This window comes from Vulpes lagopus, chromosome 20 (assembly GCF_018345385.1).
Source record: "Vulpes lagopus strain Blue_001 chromosome 20, ASM1834538v1, whole genome shotgun sequence".
Taxonomy (NCBI): domain Eukaryota; kingdom Metazoa; phylum Chordata; class Mammalia; order Carnivora; family Canidae; genus Vulpes; species Vulpes lagopus.
This window is the reverse complement of record NC_054843.1, coordinates 3084320-3106198: the sequence shown is the minus strand read 5'-3', so window position 1 is coordinate 3106198 and position 21879 is coordinate 3084320. Positions and strand designations below refer to the sequence as shown.

Genomic DNA, 21879 nt, shown 5'->3' with positions numbered 1-21879 from the left:
AAGAAAAAGAGGCTCTTACCTGCCAGATGGGCAAATGACATTAGTGCATGTAACAAAAAAGGCAAAACAACATGAAAGGAAACTGATAACTTTTGAAAAATGCTAAAAAATCAAGATATTATTTTAGCAAGTGGCAGATGAAGGAATCCCGCCTTCGTCTTGCCTTCCCTGCCTGCACCGCACCTCACAGGCAGCTAATTAGTTAGCTAAGTAATTGGTAAGAGGTCTGTCTCTGTGGAGGTGTGCTACGAATAAATAAGGAGAACTCGCGGAATTAGGACAGCACTTCTGTGACATCGCTTCACAACTTCCGGGATTTTAACTTCCAGTGAAGAATGGACTTCGGCACGAGACCTCTCCATCGCCCCTGCTGTGTCCTCGCTGCCCAAATCTAACCATGCCTCGAGATCTCACGGCCGAGTTCAGGAACGGCGGGGTGGGGTGGGGGGAGGAACATGCTAGATCCTGTTGTGAAGACGGAGCCAGCACCGCACAGAGTGTGGGAAACCGCAGGACAAATGGCCCGGCCTCTGCAACCACGGGAACAAAGTGGCGGGGCAGAGAGAGAGGCGCAGGGCAGGTGTCCAGATGGGGAGAGCTGGGGGACACATCAGGGCAATATGTGTGCGATCTGCTTGGATCCCCATTTAAAAACAAACCATATAGAGGGCGAGAACACTCGTAGGACAGTCGGGGAGGCCGAGAGCAGAGGCTGGGAGGGAGGGGAGGCTGAGAGCAGAGCCTGGGTATTTGATGCTCTTCCAGGATTATTCGTGTTGGGGCGAGCCACGATGATTGGGTTGTGATGTTTAAAACCACGTCTTTTAGAAATACATTCTGAAAATTTACAGACAAAATACTATAACGTTCGCGATTCCTGAGGCAGGAAGGGGGTCGAACAGAGGAAACGTGCTTGGCCACATACTGGTAGTTGATGAGATTGAGTGACAGGTACCTGGGGCTCCGTCCTAGTGTTCTCTCAACTTCTGCACCTGCTTGAAAATGCCCAGACGTTTAAGGCCTGCTTCCTGCTCCCCGGCTTTGTGCCCCACTTCTGCCCTCCTCAGGCTCGGCCAACCTTCCTGAAAGGCTCGTCTGCTCATGCTGCCTCCTCTTCCTCACTCCCTACTCAGTCTTCCCCCACAGTGGCCTGCCCGCCCCCGTGGAAGCTTCAGTCCCCCCTTTCTAGGCAAAGCCTGTGAACCCTGACTGCTGTGCAGCCTGACTCTGCGGCCCCCTCCATCCTCTCCCGGAAACCGCCCTCCTTGGGCCCTTGGACATGGCCCTGTTCCGGCCTCTCCCACTACTCTGTCCGCGGCTTCCAGCCTCTCCTCCCTCTGCCCGGCCCCTAAGTGTGGGCACCCCTGGCTTCAGTGTCCGCCTCCTGCCTGGGCCAGCTTCTCCCTACGTCCATGGCTGTTCATACCCTGCTGCCTCCCTCACCAGCCTGGGTTTCTTCCAGAAACTCTAAACCACACCTCCAGCTCCAGTCAGCATCTCCACTGGGAGGTCCCCTGGGAACAAATGCTCCAAAGCACAAATAAATTCCTCTCCCACCTGCCCCCCCAAATCTGTATGTTCTGTGTCCCTCTCCATGGAGACTCTATTAATTCCGTACCTGCCCAAGCCTGACACCTGAGGGCCAGCCCTGGCTCCTTTGTCTCCTTGCCCCCTTGCTCTGGCCTCCTAGACCTTTCTCCAGCCCGTGCTCCCCGGCAACCATATCCCCGTGGGCCTGGGTAGACACTGCTTCCTAGACCAGCCTCCTGCCTTGCTTCCTGGGCTCTCGTGTGTGCCTGCTTCCCTCTGCAGGGACCGCGTCCCTTCTCTTGGCCAACCCCTTGTGTGCTCCTGAGATGTCCCCTCCTGTGATCAGTTGGTCTAGATGAGGTGACCCTCCCTGCGGGGCCAGCACCTGAGAGCAGCCACATCCCTACCCAGGGCCCCTCCTGTCCAGCCGCAGCCTCAGCTCCTGTGACCCTCCCTACACCCTGCACAGGCCGGTTCCACACCGCCTCCGCCCCACAAATTCTTGTCCTGCTCAGTACCTCAGAACGTGACCTTATTTGGAAATAGGGTGGCCGCAGATGTAATCAAGCCATGAAGCCGAGGTCCTGTTGGAGCAGGGTGTGCCCCAATCCAGTGTGACAGGTGTCCTGGTAGGAGGGGAGACACAGACACGCGGAGACCCAGTGTGATGACACAGGTAGACGGGAGCCGTGCATCTACAAGCCAGGGAACACCAAGGATTGCCAGCAACACTGGAAGTTGCCCAGTTTGAGGGGCTTTGTCATGGCTGCGCCAAGACGTGAATGTGAGCCCCTTCCTCCCGCTCATGTGCATCTCATCTTGAGGGGACCGGCCTATTCCTGCCACGTCTTTTGCTCCATTGAGGCTTCTTGCTGACTCAGGCCTCCTGTGCCTGGCACGGGGCAGGTCCCTGTCGGCAGGCAGTAAACACCTGTTGACTAAAAACAAACGTGCCTCTGACTTGGTCTGTTCCCTTTACTGAAGTCACATCAGAACAAATTCAGAGCAAGCACAGAAGCTCCGGGTTAGGGTTAGAGCAGAGGCCCCACCAGGCCGGGAGCATTCAGCTGACAGCCCCCACTGGGCCCCCGTGGGTTCATCCACCTGGAACCCTAGGCTGGGTCTGTGGCAGCTGGAGGACACGCCACTTCTGGCCTTGCACACCTCGTCATGATTCTGAAACGCTGGATTTAAAAAGTTCCACTGGATTGGAAGTCATTCTACCCTCGCAGGGAACTTCCGTATTACGTGGTAATGAAAGAAAAGGAAGAGCTGTTAGATTCTTCATAATTTCTACTATTGTACAACTTATTGTAAAAAAAAAAAAAATGGCTCTAACGTTACCCAGGGCACCTGGGTAGCTCTGTCGGTGGAGCGTCCAACTCTTGATTTCTGCTCAGGTCGTCATCTCGGGGTCATGATCTCAGGGTCGTGAGATCAAGCACCGCTTTGGACTCCTGAGTTCAGCAGGGAATCTGCTTCAGATTTCTTCTCTCCTCCTCTCTCTGCCGCGCCCTGCACTGTCTCTTTCTCTCAAATAATAATATCTTAAGACATTTTTTTAAAAGTTATCAGTGGCCCAGAGCAAGCGTCTCAGTGGTGACATCTGAGCTGTCCCCTCTGTCCTGAGCCTCCCTGCAGCTGCCTTAAACACCAAACCTGGTATGTTCATCGAAGCAACCACAGGTTCTCATTTCAAATGTGAACTGTTTTATTTGGAAATTTTAAAAAATTGCAGAATTTGCTCTACTACTTTTTTAGGTTTTTTTTTTTTTTTTTTTTTAAGATTGAATTTATTTATTTGACAGAGAGAGTGCACCAGCAAGGGAAGAGGGAGAGGGAGAAGCAAGCTCCCTGCTGAGCAGGGAGCCCAGTGCAGGACTCGATCCCAGGACCCAGGATCATGACCTGAGCCAAAAGGCAGACACTTCACTGACTGAGCCAGCCAGTCACCTTAGGTAAACACCTTAGGTGTCTCTTATCATTGTATAGAAGCTTAATACTTTATGAACGATTCATATTTTAATCCTCTTAAAATTAAAAGACTAATATTTTCAACAAATATCATACAGGCCCCCCGGCCCCCTCTGGTTGTCCACAGTGTGCCATACAAACACCATTTCCTCTGAGGCAGCTCATGTACAGGGGCCGCTGCCTTCTGAGTCAGGGCAAGACCCTGAGTATCTCTCCAGCTAGATTTAGAAATAACTAGTACCGAGTCACTGTGACAAGTCAGGATAAACTGGTTTCTGCGGCACCCAGGAAACGCAGTACGGGCTGCCTGAGACGACAGAGATATTTGAGCCCAGGAGGAAAGGCTGAGGTGGGGCAGGCAGGGCAGAAACGTCAGTGTGTGAGAAAGCACGCCTCCTGGAAGCCACAGAGCTGCCCTGACGCTTGGGCAGGAAGCCGCAGGAGTGGGGTCAGGCCTTGTCCAGCTACCAAGGGACCAGGTCTTGTTCCTGTGGGCCAGGGGGCATCGGGAAGGGTTTCCATCAGGAAGGACAGGGTCCCAGCTGCTTCAGGAGGGCAGTGAGGCAGCTGTGGAGAGGGTGCCTGAGGGAGAGCTTGGAGGTGGGGTGGGGGGCTGGTGCACACTTTCCGTGAGAGGCCGGGAGCCCCAGTAGAACCCGTGGGAGAACCAGAGCAGGGGTGGCTGGGGGAGAGATGGGAGCCAGACTGGGCTGCTCTGGGGATCACCAAGGACGGAGACTCAGGAAAGGAAGGAACTGGCCCACAGAGACCCAGCCAAAGCGAGAGAGAAGTTGAGAGGCCTGGGGCCGTCTCACTTGGCGGAAGAGGGGGCCCAGCTGGTGTCCTGTGGCTGAACCTTGGGGCCACCTGAGGCTGTCAGGTTTCCTTTCTGCATCGAGAGCACTTCTCAAAAGCCAATGGGGGTGTTCGCATGGCTCTCAGTTAAGTGTCTAACTTGATTTTGGCTCATGGTCTCAGTCTCAGGGTTGTGGTAGGGAGCACTGCACAGCATCTGGCTCCCGGTCAGTGGGAGAGTCTGCTTAGAATTCTCCCCCTCCCCCCACCCCTCCACCCCCACGCACTCTCAAAAAAACCAACAGAGAAGTGGTGCATTCTACACAGGTGAGTGAACAGAAAAGGATAGCAGAGTGTTCTAGAAACAGAACAGGGCTCCAGGGGAAACTGTGAGGCCTGGCAGGGGAGGAGGAAACCTCCTGGCTCAAGGGAGATGTGGGGTGGGGCAGGTCCCTGTGCCCAGACCCACTGTCCCTGCAGACCTCTGGGCACTTAGCGCGGGGCCTTGGATTGTTTTAGCCATAAGCATTGTGCTAACCAGGGGCAGCCGCCTTCCTGGAATTTCATCCGCAAAATGTGTTTTCTGCTTCACTTTGCTCTTCCTGGGAGGTGCTCTTCTGGGAGCCGGGCTCCTGGGCCCAGTCGGGGCGCTCTGGGGGTGCCTGTAGGAATATAATCGGGCCCTTGGTCAGTTGTGGGCCGGAGGTGAGAGCGGGGTAGGGAACAACTGTTCTGGGTGGACTGGAAGGGTCCGTGAGGGCACCTGCGAGGTGCCAGGGGCGCAGGTGACCAGAGTCAGGCTCCTCCAGCCCAAGCGTCTGAGCTGCGCGTCCTGCGCACACAGGCGTGGCCGGGAGGCCCAGCACGGCGACCGCGGGCCCCTTTCACTTCCTCCAGTTTCAGCTTCGGACCCTTGAGGGGCAGCGGCATGAAGGCCGGGAGCCCCGGGAGCCCTCTGCAGCGCGGCCTGGGGGGGGGCGGCCCTTGGGGAGACCACCCTGGGGCCAAGGGCGCCGGCAGGTGCAAGGACGCGGGCGGGGTCGCCCCGGGGCGCGGCGGCGGCGGGCGGCGCCTTGGGGACCCGGGCGCGCCCCGGGGGGGGGGGGGCGGGGCGGGGCGGCTGGGAGGAGAGGAGGGGAGGGGAGGGGAGGGGAGGGCCGCCCGGCGCCCCGCGGGCCGCACAGTGAAAGGGGCCGCCGGGCCGCCGGGGCCTCCGCGCGCCGCCCCAGGAAGTCGCGAGCAGGAAGCGCCCGCGGCGGGTCGGGCGGCAGGTGAGGCGCGGGCGGGGGGGGGAGGGGGAGGGCGGCGCGGGCCGAGCGCACCCCTGCGCCCCCTGCGGCCCCTGCGGCCCCTGCGCCCCCTGCGCCGCCGCCTCGGGCTCCCCGGGCTCCGCGGGCTCCGCGCGCACCTGCCGCGGCGGGGCCGGTCCCTGCGCTCCGGCCGCCCCGCCCCGCCCCCCGCCGGCCTTTGTGCTGGGCCTGCGCCTCGCGTCGGCCCGGCCGGCTCGCCTCCCCCCGCGGCTCCGGGGCCGGCGGCGCGGGATCCGGGATCCGGGATCCGGGCGAGCCGAGCGGTCCGCGGGCCCCTCCCCGCCGGGCTGGGCCGCGGGGACCGCGGGGGCCGCCGCCGGGCCGTGAGCGTGGGCGTGGGCGTGCCGCGGGGGAGGAGCTGCCGGCGCGGCCGCGGGCCCGGGACAGCCGCCCGGCCCCGTCCCCGCCGCCCGGCCCCGTCCCCGCCGCCCGGCCCCGCCGCCCGGCCCGGCCCCGCCGCCGCCCGGCACCCCGCGGACCCTCGGGGTCAGCGTCTGACCGCTCGGAGGCCGCAGTCCGCAGCCGCAGGTTTGCACGTGGGCGGGGGGGCCGGGTCGCGGCGGGGACGGGCGCCCACCGGCACCACGAATCGTGGGAAGTTGCCGGACTTGGTGACCGGTCGGATTTGCCCGGCTCCTTCCTGGGCCACGACCCCGACCTTGGCTCCCCCCAGCGGCCCGGCCGCCTCTGCAGGTTCTATTTGGAGCGTCGCCTTTGACCCGGGCTCGTTGGTGGGGAAGGTGCAGGTCGGGAGGGCCGACGGGTCTTGGTGTCTAAACCGCAGCAAGAGCTGGCGGCCCCTGCCCTTGATCTTCAGTGTGAAATAGAGGCTTTACAGGGCAAGCCATAGAAAGTATTTTCCCTGGAAAGGAAGCTGTATTCATCCCCCCTTCTCTCTCTTTCCAGAAAAAAAAAAAACTTTGGGGGGGGACATGCACCTCCCTCCCCATCTTTGCCTTAGAATAAGACCCGCTTTGAAAACTTTGTCTTTAAGCAGATTATTTAAAGTCTGCACAGGGCTGCTTAGATGATTTACAGCAGCGCTGCGGTCTGGAAAGGCCCTTACTTGTTCCTTTACTTTCTTTCGGGCTTTGTCTAGTCCGGGAGAGCACTCAAAGGTGCTCGGGCGGCCGGGTCACCCGCAGACCCCCGAGGGCGCGGCTCCCTCATGCGTGTTTCCCTCGGGTCATTCCTTTCTACTTGCCTGGTTTGGGCTCCTTCAGAACATGGGTATACGTGCCAGTTAACAGATTTTGACAGAGCTGTCTGGGAGGGTTCTGAGGTCATCGTCCTTAATGGCACAGGGACGCCGGGGGTCTGACTTCTCCCCTGGAGTGAGTTCCGGGGCGCCTATAAAGAGCAACTGGCGGAGAGACTATGTGTTCTTTCTATGGAATTGGGCTTTATGCCAAACACAGGGTGTCCAGCTAGTGCCCTGCCTCGTTCTCCAGTGCTCTTCGGGAAGGGACAGGCCAGGCCAGAGGAAAAGAGGTGGGAAGGAGGATGGGGCTGAGAGAAGGTGGACCTGAACCCCCTGGGCGAGCCACGTTGGGAGGGAGCACCATGCCTCACAGGGGACCTCACAGGGCCCCCTGGGCTCTGAGGAAGGAGCCTCATTAAATTGAGCTCATAACATCACACATGTAAAATTTCTGCCTTTCCACAGATGAACTGCACTTACCATGAGAAGTATAGCACTTGCTTTCACCTTTTTACAGGGGAAGAACCTGCATTTATCTAGAAAAAAATTCAGATTTTCTTTCTCTGCTGATTTCCTGTGCCTTCTGGATTTTATTTTAAATTACAGGTTTTATCAGAATTCAGATTTATTGACTGACTGATTCAGATGGCAATAGAATACTCCTCGACACGCCAGGCCTAGATAAGCAGTGTTTGGACAGAGGGAGAAAGTGGACTCTGACCATCCATTTTCAGACATTATTAAATTTAAATCAGATCCTTTACTCTGAAGTCACTGTCACAAAATTTGTTTCTCAAAGCCCAAACGAGAGTCCATTCATTTTGAATGGAATTTTAGTAAAATAGTTTTTAAAGCTAGGTTTTGAACAAAAACATTTTTTTGAAGCATTTGTGGAGATCGGTTTAACACATCTCTTGAGCACTTGCTGGGCATTAAGTTTGAACCTAAGTCATGGGAATGGGGCTGCCGCTTGTAGTCGTGGCTCCTTCTTATGGAGCCTTTTACTGAGCATCTTCCACACACCAGGCCTGGTGCTAAGGGCTTTCCTGGGATGAGCTCCTTTCCTCTTCATAAGAACCCTAAAAACATAGGTGCTATCATCCCTATTTTTTGGCCCAGCAGGGGAGCAGACAGTTGGTGGTGAACCTGGGATCACACAGCCCGAGGTCAGCTGCGGTGGGTCCGGGGTGAAGGGGGCCGGCAGCAGGCTGGCGGGCTGGAGGAAGCAAAGGTATAGTTTTGGCTGGAGCAGGCACAGCCTCTCCCTTGCCGCCTGAGAGAGATGGAGGGGTCAGGGCCAGGGGTCCTGGGATTTAAACGCAGCAAGGATTTTTAATTTTTGACTAAAAGCGTGCAGGGAGACCCTTGATGAGGGCACAGTGTGTGAAGGGGGAAGGCTGGACTGAAGTGGGTGGGGGGCCCGGGCTCGTAACTTTAGCTGGAGCCTTCCCACTAAACTGTTTGCTTTGCTTGCCCGTAACCCCAAGGAAGTTGTTTGAAGACGTTAAATAAATTTCAGCTGCTTAAAACTGAGATTAACATTTACTCAAAAGTAGCTTTTTTTTTTTTTTTGAGATTTTATTTATTTATTAATGAGAGACAGAGAGAGAGAGAGAGAGAGAGAGAGAGAGAGAGAGGCAAAGATACAGGCAGAGGGAGAAGCAGGCTCCACACAAGGAGCCCAGTGTGGGACTCGATCCCGGGTCTCCAGGATCACACCCTGAGCTGAGGGCCGCACTAAACCGCTGAGCCACGTAGGCTGCCCAAAAGTAGCTTTCTTTTAAACCAGTGAATTTTCAGTAGGTGTTAAGACACAACAAGCCATGCCCCCGCAGCACCAGGTCCCGTGTTACCTAACACATCGGTCCAAAAGAGTCCTTGTTGCCAAGCATAGAGGATAGACTGACAACACGCCACAAGGTTGGCTTTGGGACAGGACAGGCCTACCTAGTGTGCTGGGCATCCTTGACGATCTCAGACCTCCCCTGCCCATTCCTTCCTGTCTTGCTCTGCCTTCAGTCCTAACTTCGGAATGGGGTCATTTTCCATGGCCTCTGAGGTGGGCACAGGAGAGGAGACATGAAGAGGCAGACACACAGTAAGGCTCCTTCCCGTCACATTAGATGCATTTCAATTTGGTTCTAAGACCACGATTAAATGATTGGTTTAATGACCTGCCACCTCATCCAGATGTGTGTGCTTCTCTGCTCGTGCAGCTCAGAGGTGGCCCGGTCGACAGTGGGTGGAATCGAGCAAGTGCAATTCCCTGGACACACTGGTAACTGAGCACAGGACGTGACCACTGGGCACATACTGGCTTCACGTGAATACTGACGTTGGCTCCATAGAGTATTGCGGTCAAGAGCAAATGTGTTGGTCTGTAGATGCCTCCCAGGTGGAGGTGGACCCTGGATCTGTATATCCGTCATCAGAACTCCACGTGGAAGTCATTTCTGTGATCTTTGAACAAGCTTCCCGAGAGTAGATGCTCTGCTTCTACTTCGTAGCTCTCGTGCTGGGAATTCGGGTCGTGCTGGAAGTCCAGCTTTGGTCGGGGCTGGCTGACACCCGCACAGGATGTCACTCGAACCGCGCCCTTGTCGGAACACCTGACCTCTCACCTCTCCTTCTCCTCGTAGAGAGCCGAGCCTCTGCTGGAAGGAAGAGGGCAGGCGAGACCCAGCAGGACACCTCGACGCACTTTGTGGTTCGTGTGAGCTGCAGGGGCCAGAGAGAAATACTTGGAGAGCCAGGGTGATAACCTGTCCATGAAGCGTCCTCTCTTCTGACCAGAGCTCCGCGGTCAGTGTGGCGTAAATGGCTCCACTCCCCGCCGGCATTCGCTTCATCATCTCTTTCTCCCGGGATCAGTGGTGAGTGCTGGCGCACTGGTCCTTTGGCCTAGCGCTGTGCGTAGATGTGGGCCGTCAGCATACAGCGCGTGTGCATGTCTGGCCTCCCCGTGTGACCGTCGAATGGCTTATCAATGGTGGAAACTGACGGGAACGTTGCTAAGTTGTCTTCCTCTTTGGTTCTGGCAGTGACAGATAGTGTTTGGACTTCTTCCTGGTCTCTGGTAGTTTCCGTAATCATCACTGTCTCTACAGAAAAAAGGACCACTGGCTACCGGCACGATCCTAAAATGGCTGTGGAGGAAATAAATATATGAGCACTGAGCCCAGCAAGTGGCTTAGCTGGGGCAGAACGTGCTGAGACAAAATGAAATCTAAACAGGTTAGCGGCAGACCAGAACACAAGCTCTCCTTGCGTGCTCTCACAGCCCTTCTCATAGCAGGTTCCGGAGTCCCACACTCCTTCGAGGAAGAAGAGGGCAAGGGCAGTCTAGAGCCAGGCTCTCCATCCTCTCGCCCCACCCCCCAAAGGCTGCTCTTCCCTGCTGGTCTCTACTGGGAAGGAACAAGTTTTCCTCTACCCTCTTATGTGCTTTCCTTGGGGGCATGCAAATTAAACTAGAAAAGACAGATGTGGTCATGTGTGTACTGGAGGTTGCCGAAGAACATGACTCAGAGGGCTTCTATGCCGTCTTAAAAAGAGAAGAGGAGGTGGAGAAGGGCGTGTATGGGAAAACAAATGACTTTTGGGAAGGTTAAATGGGCCCTTTGGGGACTGGATGGGAGATCTGATAGTGCTATGGCAGCATCTGGTTGGGGGTGCGGTGGATACTTCTCATGTCCAGTAAGAAGAGACGCCTCCCCCGGTTGCTCCCAGGGAGAGTTTTATGGCACTTGAGCTCTAGGTGGCTGTGCTTTTAGGCAGGTGAGAAATTTCTGGAATTCAAATAGTTTCAAAATAATTCCAACTATTCAAAATAGTTGAACTATTCAAAATCGTTTCTCTGCCATAGTGGCGTCTTCTGGACCCCCTCATCTCTGCCACGACAGCCCACTGTGGCCGTCACACCGTTTCCTGCTTCTCAGGCCCCTGCTGGTTGGTGGGCACCCCCAGGGCCCCAGATGTCACCCCAGACCTCTGCTTCCCTTCCAGAGCAGTTCTCTTGTCACTTCATTTCATGTCTACCAGTAACCCGGCCACAAGCTCTAGACACTTACTTCACCCAGTGGGTGCTTACCTTTACTCTCCTTGTCTGTTTTGTAACTATTTTGTTACAGTTTTCAAACTAACAGAAAATTGTAAGACTATCACAAAGACCAGAGATATCGTGTGTCACACATTTCTTTCTTTTTTTTTTTTTTTTAAATTGAGGCACTGGTTAAGCAGGGCATCTCACACTTCATATACGTGTGCATCACCCGAGAACTTGTTAAAGTGCAAATGGTTAGTCAGGAGGTCTGGGGTGGGGCCTGAGAGTCTGCATTTCCCAGGGGATGCGGCGCCCTGAGTCCATAGACGGCAAGATATACAGTATCTGTTCCATCTCTGCCTCAGACTTGCTCTTTGACCTTTACTTTCTAGATCCCTGCTTCCTTCGCTGTAAGGCAAGAGGGTTTGCTTTAACGTTCCTTCGAAGGGCTTCCCGTTTTTCTCCCAGGCGTTGCCCTTCCTAACAACACCTTGATTTCCTTTGGGGACCTGACTTCCCTCCTTCATGGGCAGCTGTGGGATTGAGACAGGCTGGCTGGGTCCCGGGAGCCGGGGGTGGGGGACCCCCGCAGGACCAGCCAGGAAGGCCCTCGGCTTCATGAAAGATAGAAATCAAACACGAGCCGCCGAGAGGAAGGAAGGACAGAGTTTATTAAAGACACAGAGAGTGTGGATACAGGCCGGGCATTGGGGAGAGTCAGAAAGGAAAGAAGAGTGAGTTTTGCATTTGCTCGGGGCCTGGGGTTTTTATTGATGGTCTGTGCCTGTGTCTTATCAGCAATCCGGAACAGAGACACGTGCTTAGCTGTCCCCTGTAAGTCACTTATGCCCTGGATCCAGGAGTCTTGGTGACTCAGTGGTCTTGGGAAAGTTCATGACGACTCCACCCAGTCACTCCTCAGATGTTATCTATTGTGCTGGGAGACTCCAAAGAAATCATTAACTCCAGGAGGTTTACGAGGAGGACATCTGTTATCTGTTCTGTAACAGCTGTGTAAGGCAGGGTGTGGGTCCTAGCAAAAATAGCAGGAAAAAGGGAGGGAAAGCAGTTTTTTTTATGGGGTCCCTTTAGTTTTCCTGCCTCAGTAGGTGGGTAAGTCTCAGGACTTTCGGGTCCAGTGTGGCTCCCGACAGAGGGCCTGAGGCTCTGCTCCCATGGCCTTTCTCGTACAGCCCATGTCCCCCAGGAGGCAGGCTGGGACCCAGGGTGGCCACTGGTCTCTGTCCTGGGATGCTGAGTCTTGGGTGGAATAAGCCTGGGTCGAGGGTCTGTTGGATGCGGCTAGTCCAGCTGGGGCCAGGGCTCAGCCAGCAGACACACCTTCACTTTCTGCCTCATTTGCTTCTCCCTCCACCCCCTGTGTGTGTATATATATGAGTGTGTGTGCATGTGTGTGTATGTAGAGGTACGTATACACACACACACACATTTTTTTCCTGAATTGTTTGAGAATGACTTGGAGGCATTATGCCCTTTTATTTCTAAATATATTGGTGTGGATTTGCTATGAATAAGGTGCTGTCCTGTAACTGTGCATGAAGGTCAGAATCCGGAAACAGCATGGATGTGATACCGGGATCTAATCCACAGTCCACATCCAGAAGTCCTAGCAGATGTGCCCTGATGCCTTGTGCAGCCTCCCCTGGTCCAGGACCCCACCCACAATCACATGTTGTGTCCAAGTTGTCCTGTGGGTTTGGTCTCCTTTAATCTGAAGCTGTCTCTTGGCCTTTCTTTGTCTCTCATGACCTTGACTTTTTTTTTTTAAAGATTTTATTTATTTATTCATGAGAGAGACAGAGACAGAGAGACACAGAGACACAGGCGGAGGGAGAAACAGGCTCCATGCAGCAAGCCTGAGGCGGGACTTGATCCCGGGTCTCCAGGATCACACCCTGGGCTGAAGACGGCGCTAAACCGCTGAGCCACCCGGGCTGCTCATGACCTTGACATTTTTGAAGAGTACAAACCATTTATTTTGTAGACTGCCCCTTGTTTTGGACTTCTAGTATTTCCTCATGATTCGATTCAGCTCACGCTTTTCTGTCGGGAACACCACAAACGGGGGATAACTTCTCACTGCTGGTGAAGGAGCTACGAGTGTGGGTGCAAGAGGGGCTGAATGCACCAGGTGCTGTTGGCTTGGAAATAACGTTATCAGGGAGAGCTGGAGAGAAGGGCGGAGAAATAGATACCTGTGGTTGCATGTGTGTCTGGTGTGCTTTTGTGTGTGTTGTGTTTGGGGTGTGTGTGGTGTGTTTGCTGTGTACGTGTGTGTCGTGTGCTGTGTGGGGGGGTTGTATGGGTTGTGTGTGAGTCACAGGCCCTACCTCTGCCTGCTAAGAGGCCCGTGGTGTTCCCGCAGTACCTTGGCAGCGGTGAGCACAACGGGTGCCGGATCTTGGTCTCTATGTGCCATCTCCCATGCAGGGAGCCAGGTGTCCTTGGACACTGAGCCGAAGTCAGGGCTGGGCCATCAGGCAAAGTAGGATGAGTCAGGAATATTTTGTACCAGAAAATAAGGAGATCCTAGAACATGAAGGGCTCTCGCTGGCTAAATCTGGAGTGATTTGAGATTTAAAATAAATGATACTGGTGACAGATTAGCCTGTTGAGTAAAATAAGAACCCCATGAGCTGGCACTGCTGTAAATAAGTGCATGCACGAGTGGGAGAGAGGAAGCCCCTCGCCAGAGGATGCCAGCTGCTAAGTAGAGCTGCAGGGCCAGCATTGGGCCACCGTTCCATGACCCTCAGGATCGCAGCTTCACATCAGTCTCCAGTGGACACACTCTGTGGGGGAGTCTGGAATGACAGGGTAGCCACGTCAGCTCCAAGTATGCCCCCACAGACTCCCTGTTAATCACGTAGAGGGAAAAAGTGTCGCTTCCCTGAGGGACAGACAGGGGCAGATAGCCCTTTACCAGGTGGTCAGTGCCAGTGGCACCGACATCGTGTCTCTGCTTTAGGATGCTCCAGAAAGGACTCACATCATAGCTGTGTGTGGCTTCATTGTTCCCCAATTAAGGGCATCTTTGGACTAATTTTTATGCAGGATCCTACTGCTCAGGTACTCTCACCTAAAGCGTTTATTTCTCATTTGCTTGTGACTTCAATAAATAACACTGACGTGGAAACAGATACTGTGCCCCGCATCTCTCAGATTGAAGCATGCTGTTGTTCACCTGGGAACACGTGTGATGTTCAAGAACGTGGCTAAGGAGAGTCTGGGGTGCACACCTGTCCTGTGCTGTCATCGCTGAGATGCGCTTTTTTTTTTTTTTTGCTAGAATCTTGGCATGAACCCCAGCGCTGTTCTTGTAGCGTGCTTGCGGATGTGAACAAGGCTACCGCTAGACATAAGCACAAAGCAAGCGCCATGCCGAGGAGCGGAAGGGTTCTGTAGCGCATTTGTAATCATGCGTGTTATATTGCCAGACCTAAATGTGACACCAAACAAACATGTAGGTATCGGATCACGTTAGTGTCCTGAGGCTGCTGGGACAGCACCACCCACGGTGGGGCCTCACAGGGCACAGGCTGCAAGTCAGAGATCCAGGTGTGGGCAGGGCTGTGCACCTCTGAAGGCTCCAGGGAAGGGTCCCTCCTGCCTCTTCCAGCTTCTGGGGTGCTGGCAGTCCCTGGCCTTCCGTATTGTGGCTCTGCCTCTGCGGTCATGTGGAGGTCTTCACACGGCCTTCATAAAGACATCAGTCATTGGATTTAGGATCTCGTGTGATCTGAGGTCATATGTGGGTTCAGTAGGACCTCAACTTAACTGATTATATCCACAGGACTTGGTTTCCATGGTTCTGAGGTTTTTGGATGGACTTGAATTTGGGGGGGGGGGGGACAGGATTTAGCCCAGTGCAAAATGGATAATAGGAAATAAATACTATCCACAATCCTGCTTCATAAATGATAAAGGAAAACAAAGCGAGGATAGAATTAATTACAACGTGGGAAAACGAGTCTGGAGGGTCGTATAGGCCTCCGGTCCCATAACCCTGGCTAGTCCCACAGAAGTGAAATGTCTGCTCACTCTCTAGGACAGGTGTATCGATGTGACTGCTGTGGTCAGAACCTTCTGGAAGGGAAAAGGCAGCCTGAACCGCTGGCTCTTATCCTCCTCTAATCCTACATAAACAAGATAAGGAAAGGAGGAGAGGAAGGACAGAGAAATAGAGAAACTAGGGTCAGCCCTGACACCAGCCAAATAGAAGATAGGGCTTCCTGTTTAGTAGGAGACTTAGAGTCTGTGTCCAGGAGAATTCTAGTTTGCTATGTAGGTTCACCCTTTGCTCTGACTGCGGGACAGCTTCTCTCAGAGTGCCCTGCCAGCCTGTAGGCACTTAGCTCCCCAAAGAGGCTGATTCATCGAGGAAAGTGCAATTCAGTCCAGAAGCATGTACTGCCCCCACCCCATGGCCCCTGTGCTCATGGGGCATCCCCCAGCAAGGGCAGTCAGGGAAACCACCTTCACCCCCACTGGGCCCTCGCTGGTGAGACCTCCATGTAGGGACTGTCTATTAGAAGATGGGGACAGAGGCCCAGAGGTGAGAGTGGAGGCCCAGGTAGGCCACTAAGGCCCGAAAACTTAGACTTTACCATCAAGGAATACTGGGGGCATGAGGGCCCCTGGGGATCTGCAGACATTTTCTGGACACAGAGGAGCTCTTTATTTCTGGATTTAGTCTATTTATAAATTTGTTAATGTATTTAATAAGAATCAAATATTTGTGCATAGAATATTCTGTTTATGTCTAGGTAGAGACCAGAGAGTGTGAACCCAAGGCTGGTTGAAGTAGAGCCACTCTTCCGAAATCCTTAGCTGGTTGATGATGAAATTCAGATTCTCCTCCTTGATAACACACCTATGAATGGGTGTCACGTAGCTTCCTTGAGGGCTCTAGAACCTTCTCTGAGACTCTGATCTGGGAGGTCCTGGGGCTGCCTCAGTCCCAGAACTTCGTTCTATGGAGGTTGGAGAAGGGAACCCTGTTGCCCGGGTGGGGTGAGTGTGCATGCCTGAGGTGGGGTGAGGTGGAGCCCTGCCTCATGCCTTCTGTCGCCCATACCTCTGCCATAGGTGACTGTCCACTCTGGTGGCCGCTCTGTTTGAAAGTCACTGGCCTTTTCAAGCCAGGACCAGGCAGGCTCTTCAGGGTTACCGGCTATGCCTTCTGAAACGAGGGGCCTGCCTTGCCTTCCTGTTGGGGCCCCTGCTCTCCCCTTTTGCCAAATACTCTTCCTGCTGGCAGGTTTCCTTCCCCAAGAAACACTTTTCTAGAGAGTGGTTCAAACTTTGAGGCTGGAATGAACTTTTATCTTCTTGCTCCAGCATCTTCTTTTCTTTAGTCTCTGATTCACATTAGTCTTACTCATGGACTGCTTTTCACATAAATCAAGAATCAAGCGGGGCTTTAGGCGAGGCTTTCTTATGTCATCGGCCTTGTTCGCAGCATGTCTGCATCACTGACTTTCTCACGGAGGTCAGTGACATAGTTATATTCCTGCCTTGCTTGCATCCTTCTAAAAAGTTGCACAGATGCTAAAAGTAAAAAATAGATATGATCTTCAATGCCCAGGATACAGGCTTATAAGAAGTTTGCCGTTAATTCTGTGATAAACCAGATAATGGTTTCTTTCTGTCTACTTTGCGAACTCTGTTCATCTTCCACATCCCAAATTTCTCTTTGATTGTAGATATTTTTTAAATGAATATTTAAATAGTTTCAATTTGCAGGAAGCAAAAATGGCAAATTTTTTAAATGTAGTATTATGGTGATGTTACAAATAGGATTAATAATTGATAAAGGGCTGAGTGAATTATACACAGCATAAGACAAGTTAAAATACAGTTACAGTGTATTATTTATTTACTTTTCATCCTGTAAAGTGCACTCCTTAATCCCCACCACCTAGTTCACCCATCCCCCTGCCCACTTTCCCTCTAGTAACCATTAGTGTGATCTCTTTAGTTGGGAGTCTGTTGCTTGGTTTGTCTCTCTCTCCTTTTTTCCTCTTTGCTCATTTGTTTTGTTTCTTAAATTCCACATGAGTGAGATCATATGGTATTTGTCTTTCTCTGACTGACTTATTTCACTTAGCATATACTACCCTCTAGCTCCGTCCATATCACTGCAAATGGCAAGATTTCATTCCTTTTTGGGGCTAATACCCCATTGTATATACATACCACCTCTTTACCCATTCATCTATCGGTAGACGTACAGCTTCCATATCTTGGCCACTGTAGGTAATGCTGCTATAAATGTAAGGATTGCATGCATCTCTTTGTGTTTTTGTGTTTTGGGAGTAAATACCCAGTAGTGCCAATACTGGGTAGTAGGGTAGTTTTATTTTGAACTTCTTGAGGAACTGCCATACTCTTTTCCAGAGTGGCTGCACCAGCTTGCATTCCCACCAGCAGTGTTAAGAGGGTTCCCCTTTCTCCACATCCTCAACAACACTTGTTGTTTCTTGTGTTGATTTTAGCCATTCTGACAGGTGTGAGGTAGCTTCTCATTGTAGTTTTGATTTGCATTTCCCTGATGCCAGGTGATGTTGAGCATCTTTGCACATGTCTGTTGGCCATCTGTATGTCTTCTTTGGAGAAATGTCTGTTCATGTCTTCTGCCTAATTTTATATTGGATTATTTGTTGTTTGGTGTTGAGTTGTGTAAATTCTTCATGTATTTTGGGTACTGTTTATCAGATATGTCATTTGCAATGATACTCTGTAGGTTGCCTTTTAGTTTTGTTGATTGTTTCCTTCATTGTGCAGAAGCTTTCTATTTTGAGAACTCTCAATAGTTTATTTTTGCCTTTGTTTCCCTTGCCTCAGGAGACCTACCTAGAAAAATGTTGCTACAGCCAATGTCAGAGAAAGTACCTCATGTGCTCCCTTTAAGGATTTTTATCTCTTCAGACCAGTATCTCATGAATATACATGTGAAAGTCCTCAACAAAATATTAGCAAACCAAATCCAACAATATCAGAAATATCATATCCCAGAATCAAGTGGGATTTATTCCTTGGATACAAACATAGTTCAGTTTTCACAAAACAATCAATGTGATATGGTGCATCAATAGGAGAAAGTATAAAAACCATATGATCATTTCAATAGATGCAGAAAAAGCCCTTGGCAAAGTATAACATCCACTCATGATAAAAACCCTCAACAAAGTAGGTCTAGAGGACTATGCCTCAACATAATAAAGGCCTTATATGAAAAACCCACAGTGAACGTCACAATTAAGGGGGAAAAACTGAGAGCTTTTCCCCTAAGGCAAAGAAGACAAGGATGTCCATTCTCACCACTGTTATTCAACATAGTCCTGGAAGTCCTAGCCACAGCAGATAACGAAAAGAAATAAGAGGCATCCAAATTGGTAAGGAAGAAATAAAACTCTCACTATCTGCAAATGACATGGTACTATGTATAGAAAACTTGAAAAGGCTCCTCCAAAAACTGCTAGAACTGATACATAAATTCAGAAAAGTCCAGGAAGATAAAATTAACATCCAGAAATCCATTGCATCTCTATACACTAATAATGAAGCAGCAGAAAGTGAAATTAAGAAAACAATCTCATTTATAATTGTACCCAAAACAATAAAGTATCTACAAATAAACTTAACCAAAGAGGTAAAAAATCTATACTCTGAAAACTGTAACACACTGATGAAAGAAATCGAAGAAGACACAAATAAATGGAAGGACATCCCATGCTCATGGATTGGAAGAACAAATACTATTAAAATGTGTATACCCCCCAAAGCAATCTAGATTCAGTGCAGTCCCTGTCAAAATATCAGCAGCATTTCTCACAGAGCTGGAACAAACAATCCTAACCATTGTATGGAACCACGGAAGACCCTGAATTGCCAAAGCGATCTTGAAAAAGAAAAAAGTGGCGGCATCACAGTCCCAGATTTCAAGGCGCACTACAAAGCTGGAGGGATCAGAACAGTATGGTACTGGCGCAGACGCATAGATCAGTGGTATGGACTGGAGAGCCCAGAAATAAATCCATGATTATACATAGTCAATTAATCTTCAAAAAAGGAGGCAAGAATATGCAACAGGAAAAAGTCTCTTCAACAAATGCTGTTGGGGAAACTGGACAGCCCCATGCAGGAGAATGAAACTGGACCACTTTCTTACACCAAACAAAAAGATAAACTCAGAATGGATGCAAGACCTAAATGTGAGACCTGAAACCATAAAAATCCTGGAAGAGAGCACAGGCACTGATGTCTCTGACAGCGGCCCTCGCAACATGCTTCTAGATATGTCTCTGGAGGCAAGGGGAATATAATGTATTCTTAACGAATTTTATTTTACGTCACCCTCTACCTACCTCTGCTTTGTGTTTCAGGTACAGAGCCTTCATTTTTATTTTGACATTTTTGCTGTATGCAAGTTTCCACCTGTCCCGAAAGCCTATCAGCATAGTTAAGGTAAGAAATCACAAAAAGCCCCCTGTTTCATATCCTGCCTGCAGTTTCTGTAAGGAGGCAGAGGTCCCTTTAGGAGCTGGTTTGGGAGTGGGGGGAGGCTGTGGGGGGGATATGGAGGGTGTAGGGGAGGACGGTGAGATAAATGGAGGAAACAGATGGTTTAGAAGCAGGTTATCCTGCTTTGTTAGTTTCTCTTTTCTGAAATGAAAATCTTGGAGATGTTTTTAGGGTTCAGCATCTTAGAGGTGATATACTTTCAGTGACACTAGTTGGTAGTTGCAGAATTCTCAAGCTTAATTAAATATTTATTCCGTCTGTGAATTTTCCCTCTGAATGTATCCAGTCTTAAACTGTTCCCCAGAGTGCCTCTACTGTTGCTGTGCTCTGATCCTAAGTCTGGCTGTGGTGGTGACTTATTATTCTTAGAACCCTGAGCTTCTGTTTGAGCAATGGGTGAGGAGGAAAGTGCTCGGCAGGCATTTAACTGCACTGTGAGAAAAGAAGATTAAATTAGACGATCCTACGTGGTAGCCAGTTATAACTGGAGAAGAAGCAGGATAATTCTTTTACCCTCAGTGGAATTACATCATTTTGCCTATAAAGTGTCAACAGGCTTGACTCTTGATTGTTGAAGGAACAAGGAAATTGTCCAGCACCAAGGTTGCTGATTGACAGCTCAATTGCCCCCTCCCTCACTTAGTCATAGGCCGGGACCCAGGTCTAGCACTGGAGTTCTGACCTCTGTGGCCACACTTCCTCCCTTCCCACTGGTGGCTGAGTGCTCACTCTCGCCTCTCTGTCTTCAGGCCAATGGGACAGGCAATGCCGAGCCAGGCTTCGACTTCTGCGGACAGTGTGATGTTCCCCATTCCCCAGGAATACCCAGTGTACTGAAACAGCATCCAGCTATGCAAAGAATCCTATAGTTCCTCCTTGGTCTTTAGTAATCGGGAAGCTTCCATGTCTTTTAGGTCACTTGCAGAATCCTCAAGTTTTTGATATACTGAGTTTTAATGGCTGTGGAAATGTTTGCAGAACTTTAAAAATGTGGTTTTCGAAAGAGGCACAAGAGATAGTGGGCTTTACTGCACCCAACCAGGAACTGTAACATCGCCCCAAGGACCAGCCACTACATTTATTTCTTTTTAATTTTTTTGAAGATTGTATTTATTTATTCTTGAGAGACATAGAGAGCAAGGCAGAGACACAGGCAGAGGGAAAAGCAGGCTCCCTGTGGGGACCCTGATGCAGGATTCGATCCCAGGACCCTGGGATCACGCCCTGAGCTGAAGGCAGATGCTCAACCACAGAGCCACCCAGGCACCCCAGCCACTACATTTAAATATTACCACTCACTCTCCATCTTCCTTGTTAGCGAAACATACGTACAGCTCGAGAAAAGGCAAATTATAAAAATGGAAGAGACTCTTGGAGGTCCCAGTGAGTGCTTGGGGCTGATGGAGCAAGAGGGGTTGCAGAGTCTGGGGGGGTTCCAGGATTGAGCTTGGAATGAGGAGTGGACGCCTAGAGTAGGAGGTGGAGGGTGAGCCCTCACCCTGAGGCCCCGGTTGGTGGGCAGAGGCTCTGACGGGACACAGGCAGGGTGGGGAAGGCCCACTGGCCTCTGGAGGATCTTTGTGGCAGGACAGGACACTTGGATTTGATGTGACATCATGAGGGGCCTCACTCAGCCAAGAAGGGATGTAGCAGTGTTGCAGGCACCCTCCCGGCTCCTGTAAGGAGCTTGGGGCTTACCGATGAGCAGCGTCACGATGAAGCAGGGTCCCATCAGCCCCCCTGGAAACATTCTTTCAGTCCCAGGGTTTGTTGAAGCCCGTGGCACCACACAGCACACCTGCTCATCACTTACCAGAGTCCCCACAGCGGCCTGGGGACTCGGGAGCCCAGTCCCCGCATGCAGGGTACTGCCAGCTCCGGTGAATTTTGTGGGGACTCTGCTTCCAACCTCTGTGCCCCGGGGCCTGCAGGGCATTGGAAGCACCCGAGTACATCCACAGCCCCACAGCTGGATTTTCTGCCACACAGAGATTTTCACACTTTGCATCTTAGCTGTGCTTGGACGTGGATTGGCCGCACGCACAGTTTCCTAAGATAGAATGTTCCACTATGTACTTAAACTTTATAACGCCTTGCAAAGCTTTTATGTGCTCTAGCACATCTCATTTATAAAACTAGAGCTAGGGACAATTCTGGTGATGCAAGGATTACTTTGAATTATCTGTAGCCTGTATTGCTTGCCTGGAATTGATCACCAGTTGTTGTGAATTATAAAATGGTTCATATTCTTTAATAACATTTAAAGAGGGACATGACATACGTCATCTTGGTGTAGCAAAAAGAAGCAAAGGTGGCAGCGATGGAAAGGGGCTGGGAGCCCATGGGGGTGCGCACACAGCCCTCCTCCCTTCCCCCTGCCGCCCCAGCCCCGCCTCGTGATGCGGGGGACTTCAGGGGAGCCTGAGCTGCAGGCAGCCGTGTGCCCCCGCGGGCTGAGTGTGAGCGCCCAGCCCTCTCTG

General features: G+C 51.6%; 1 protein-coding gene across 5 annotated transcripts in view; it reads left to right on the top strand.

The window, feature by feature from the left end:
- Positions 1-3914: 3914 nt before the first annotated feature.
- SLC37A1 (solute carrier family 37 member 1) overlaps positions 3915-21879 on the top strand; it is a 64168-nt gene continuing 46203 nt past the window's right edge. The window contains exons 1-3 of one of the 5 annotated variants that reach the window (XM_041735024.1): positions 3915-3983; positions 9450-9683; positions 19261-19342. In XM_041735024.1, coding sequence (XP_041590958.1) covers positions 9628-9683; positions 19261-19342 — 138 coding nt within the window. In that variant the 5' untranslated portion in view covers positions 3915-3983; positions 9450-9627. Of the gene's footprint in view, positions 3984-4026; positions 4627-5451; positions 5571-5962; positions 6138-9449; positions 9684-19260; positions 19343-21879 lie in introns of those variants that run through there. The other 4 variants (XM_041735022.1, XM_041735021.1, XR_005984723.1 and 1 more) reach the window with 4 other exon arrangements.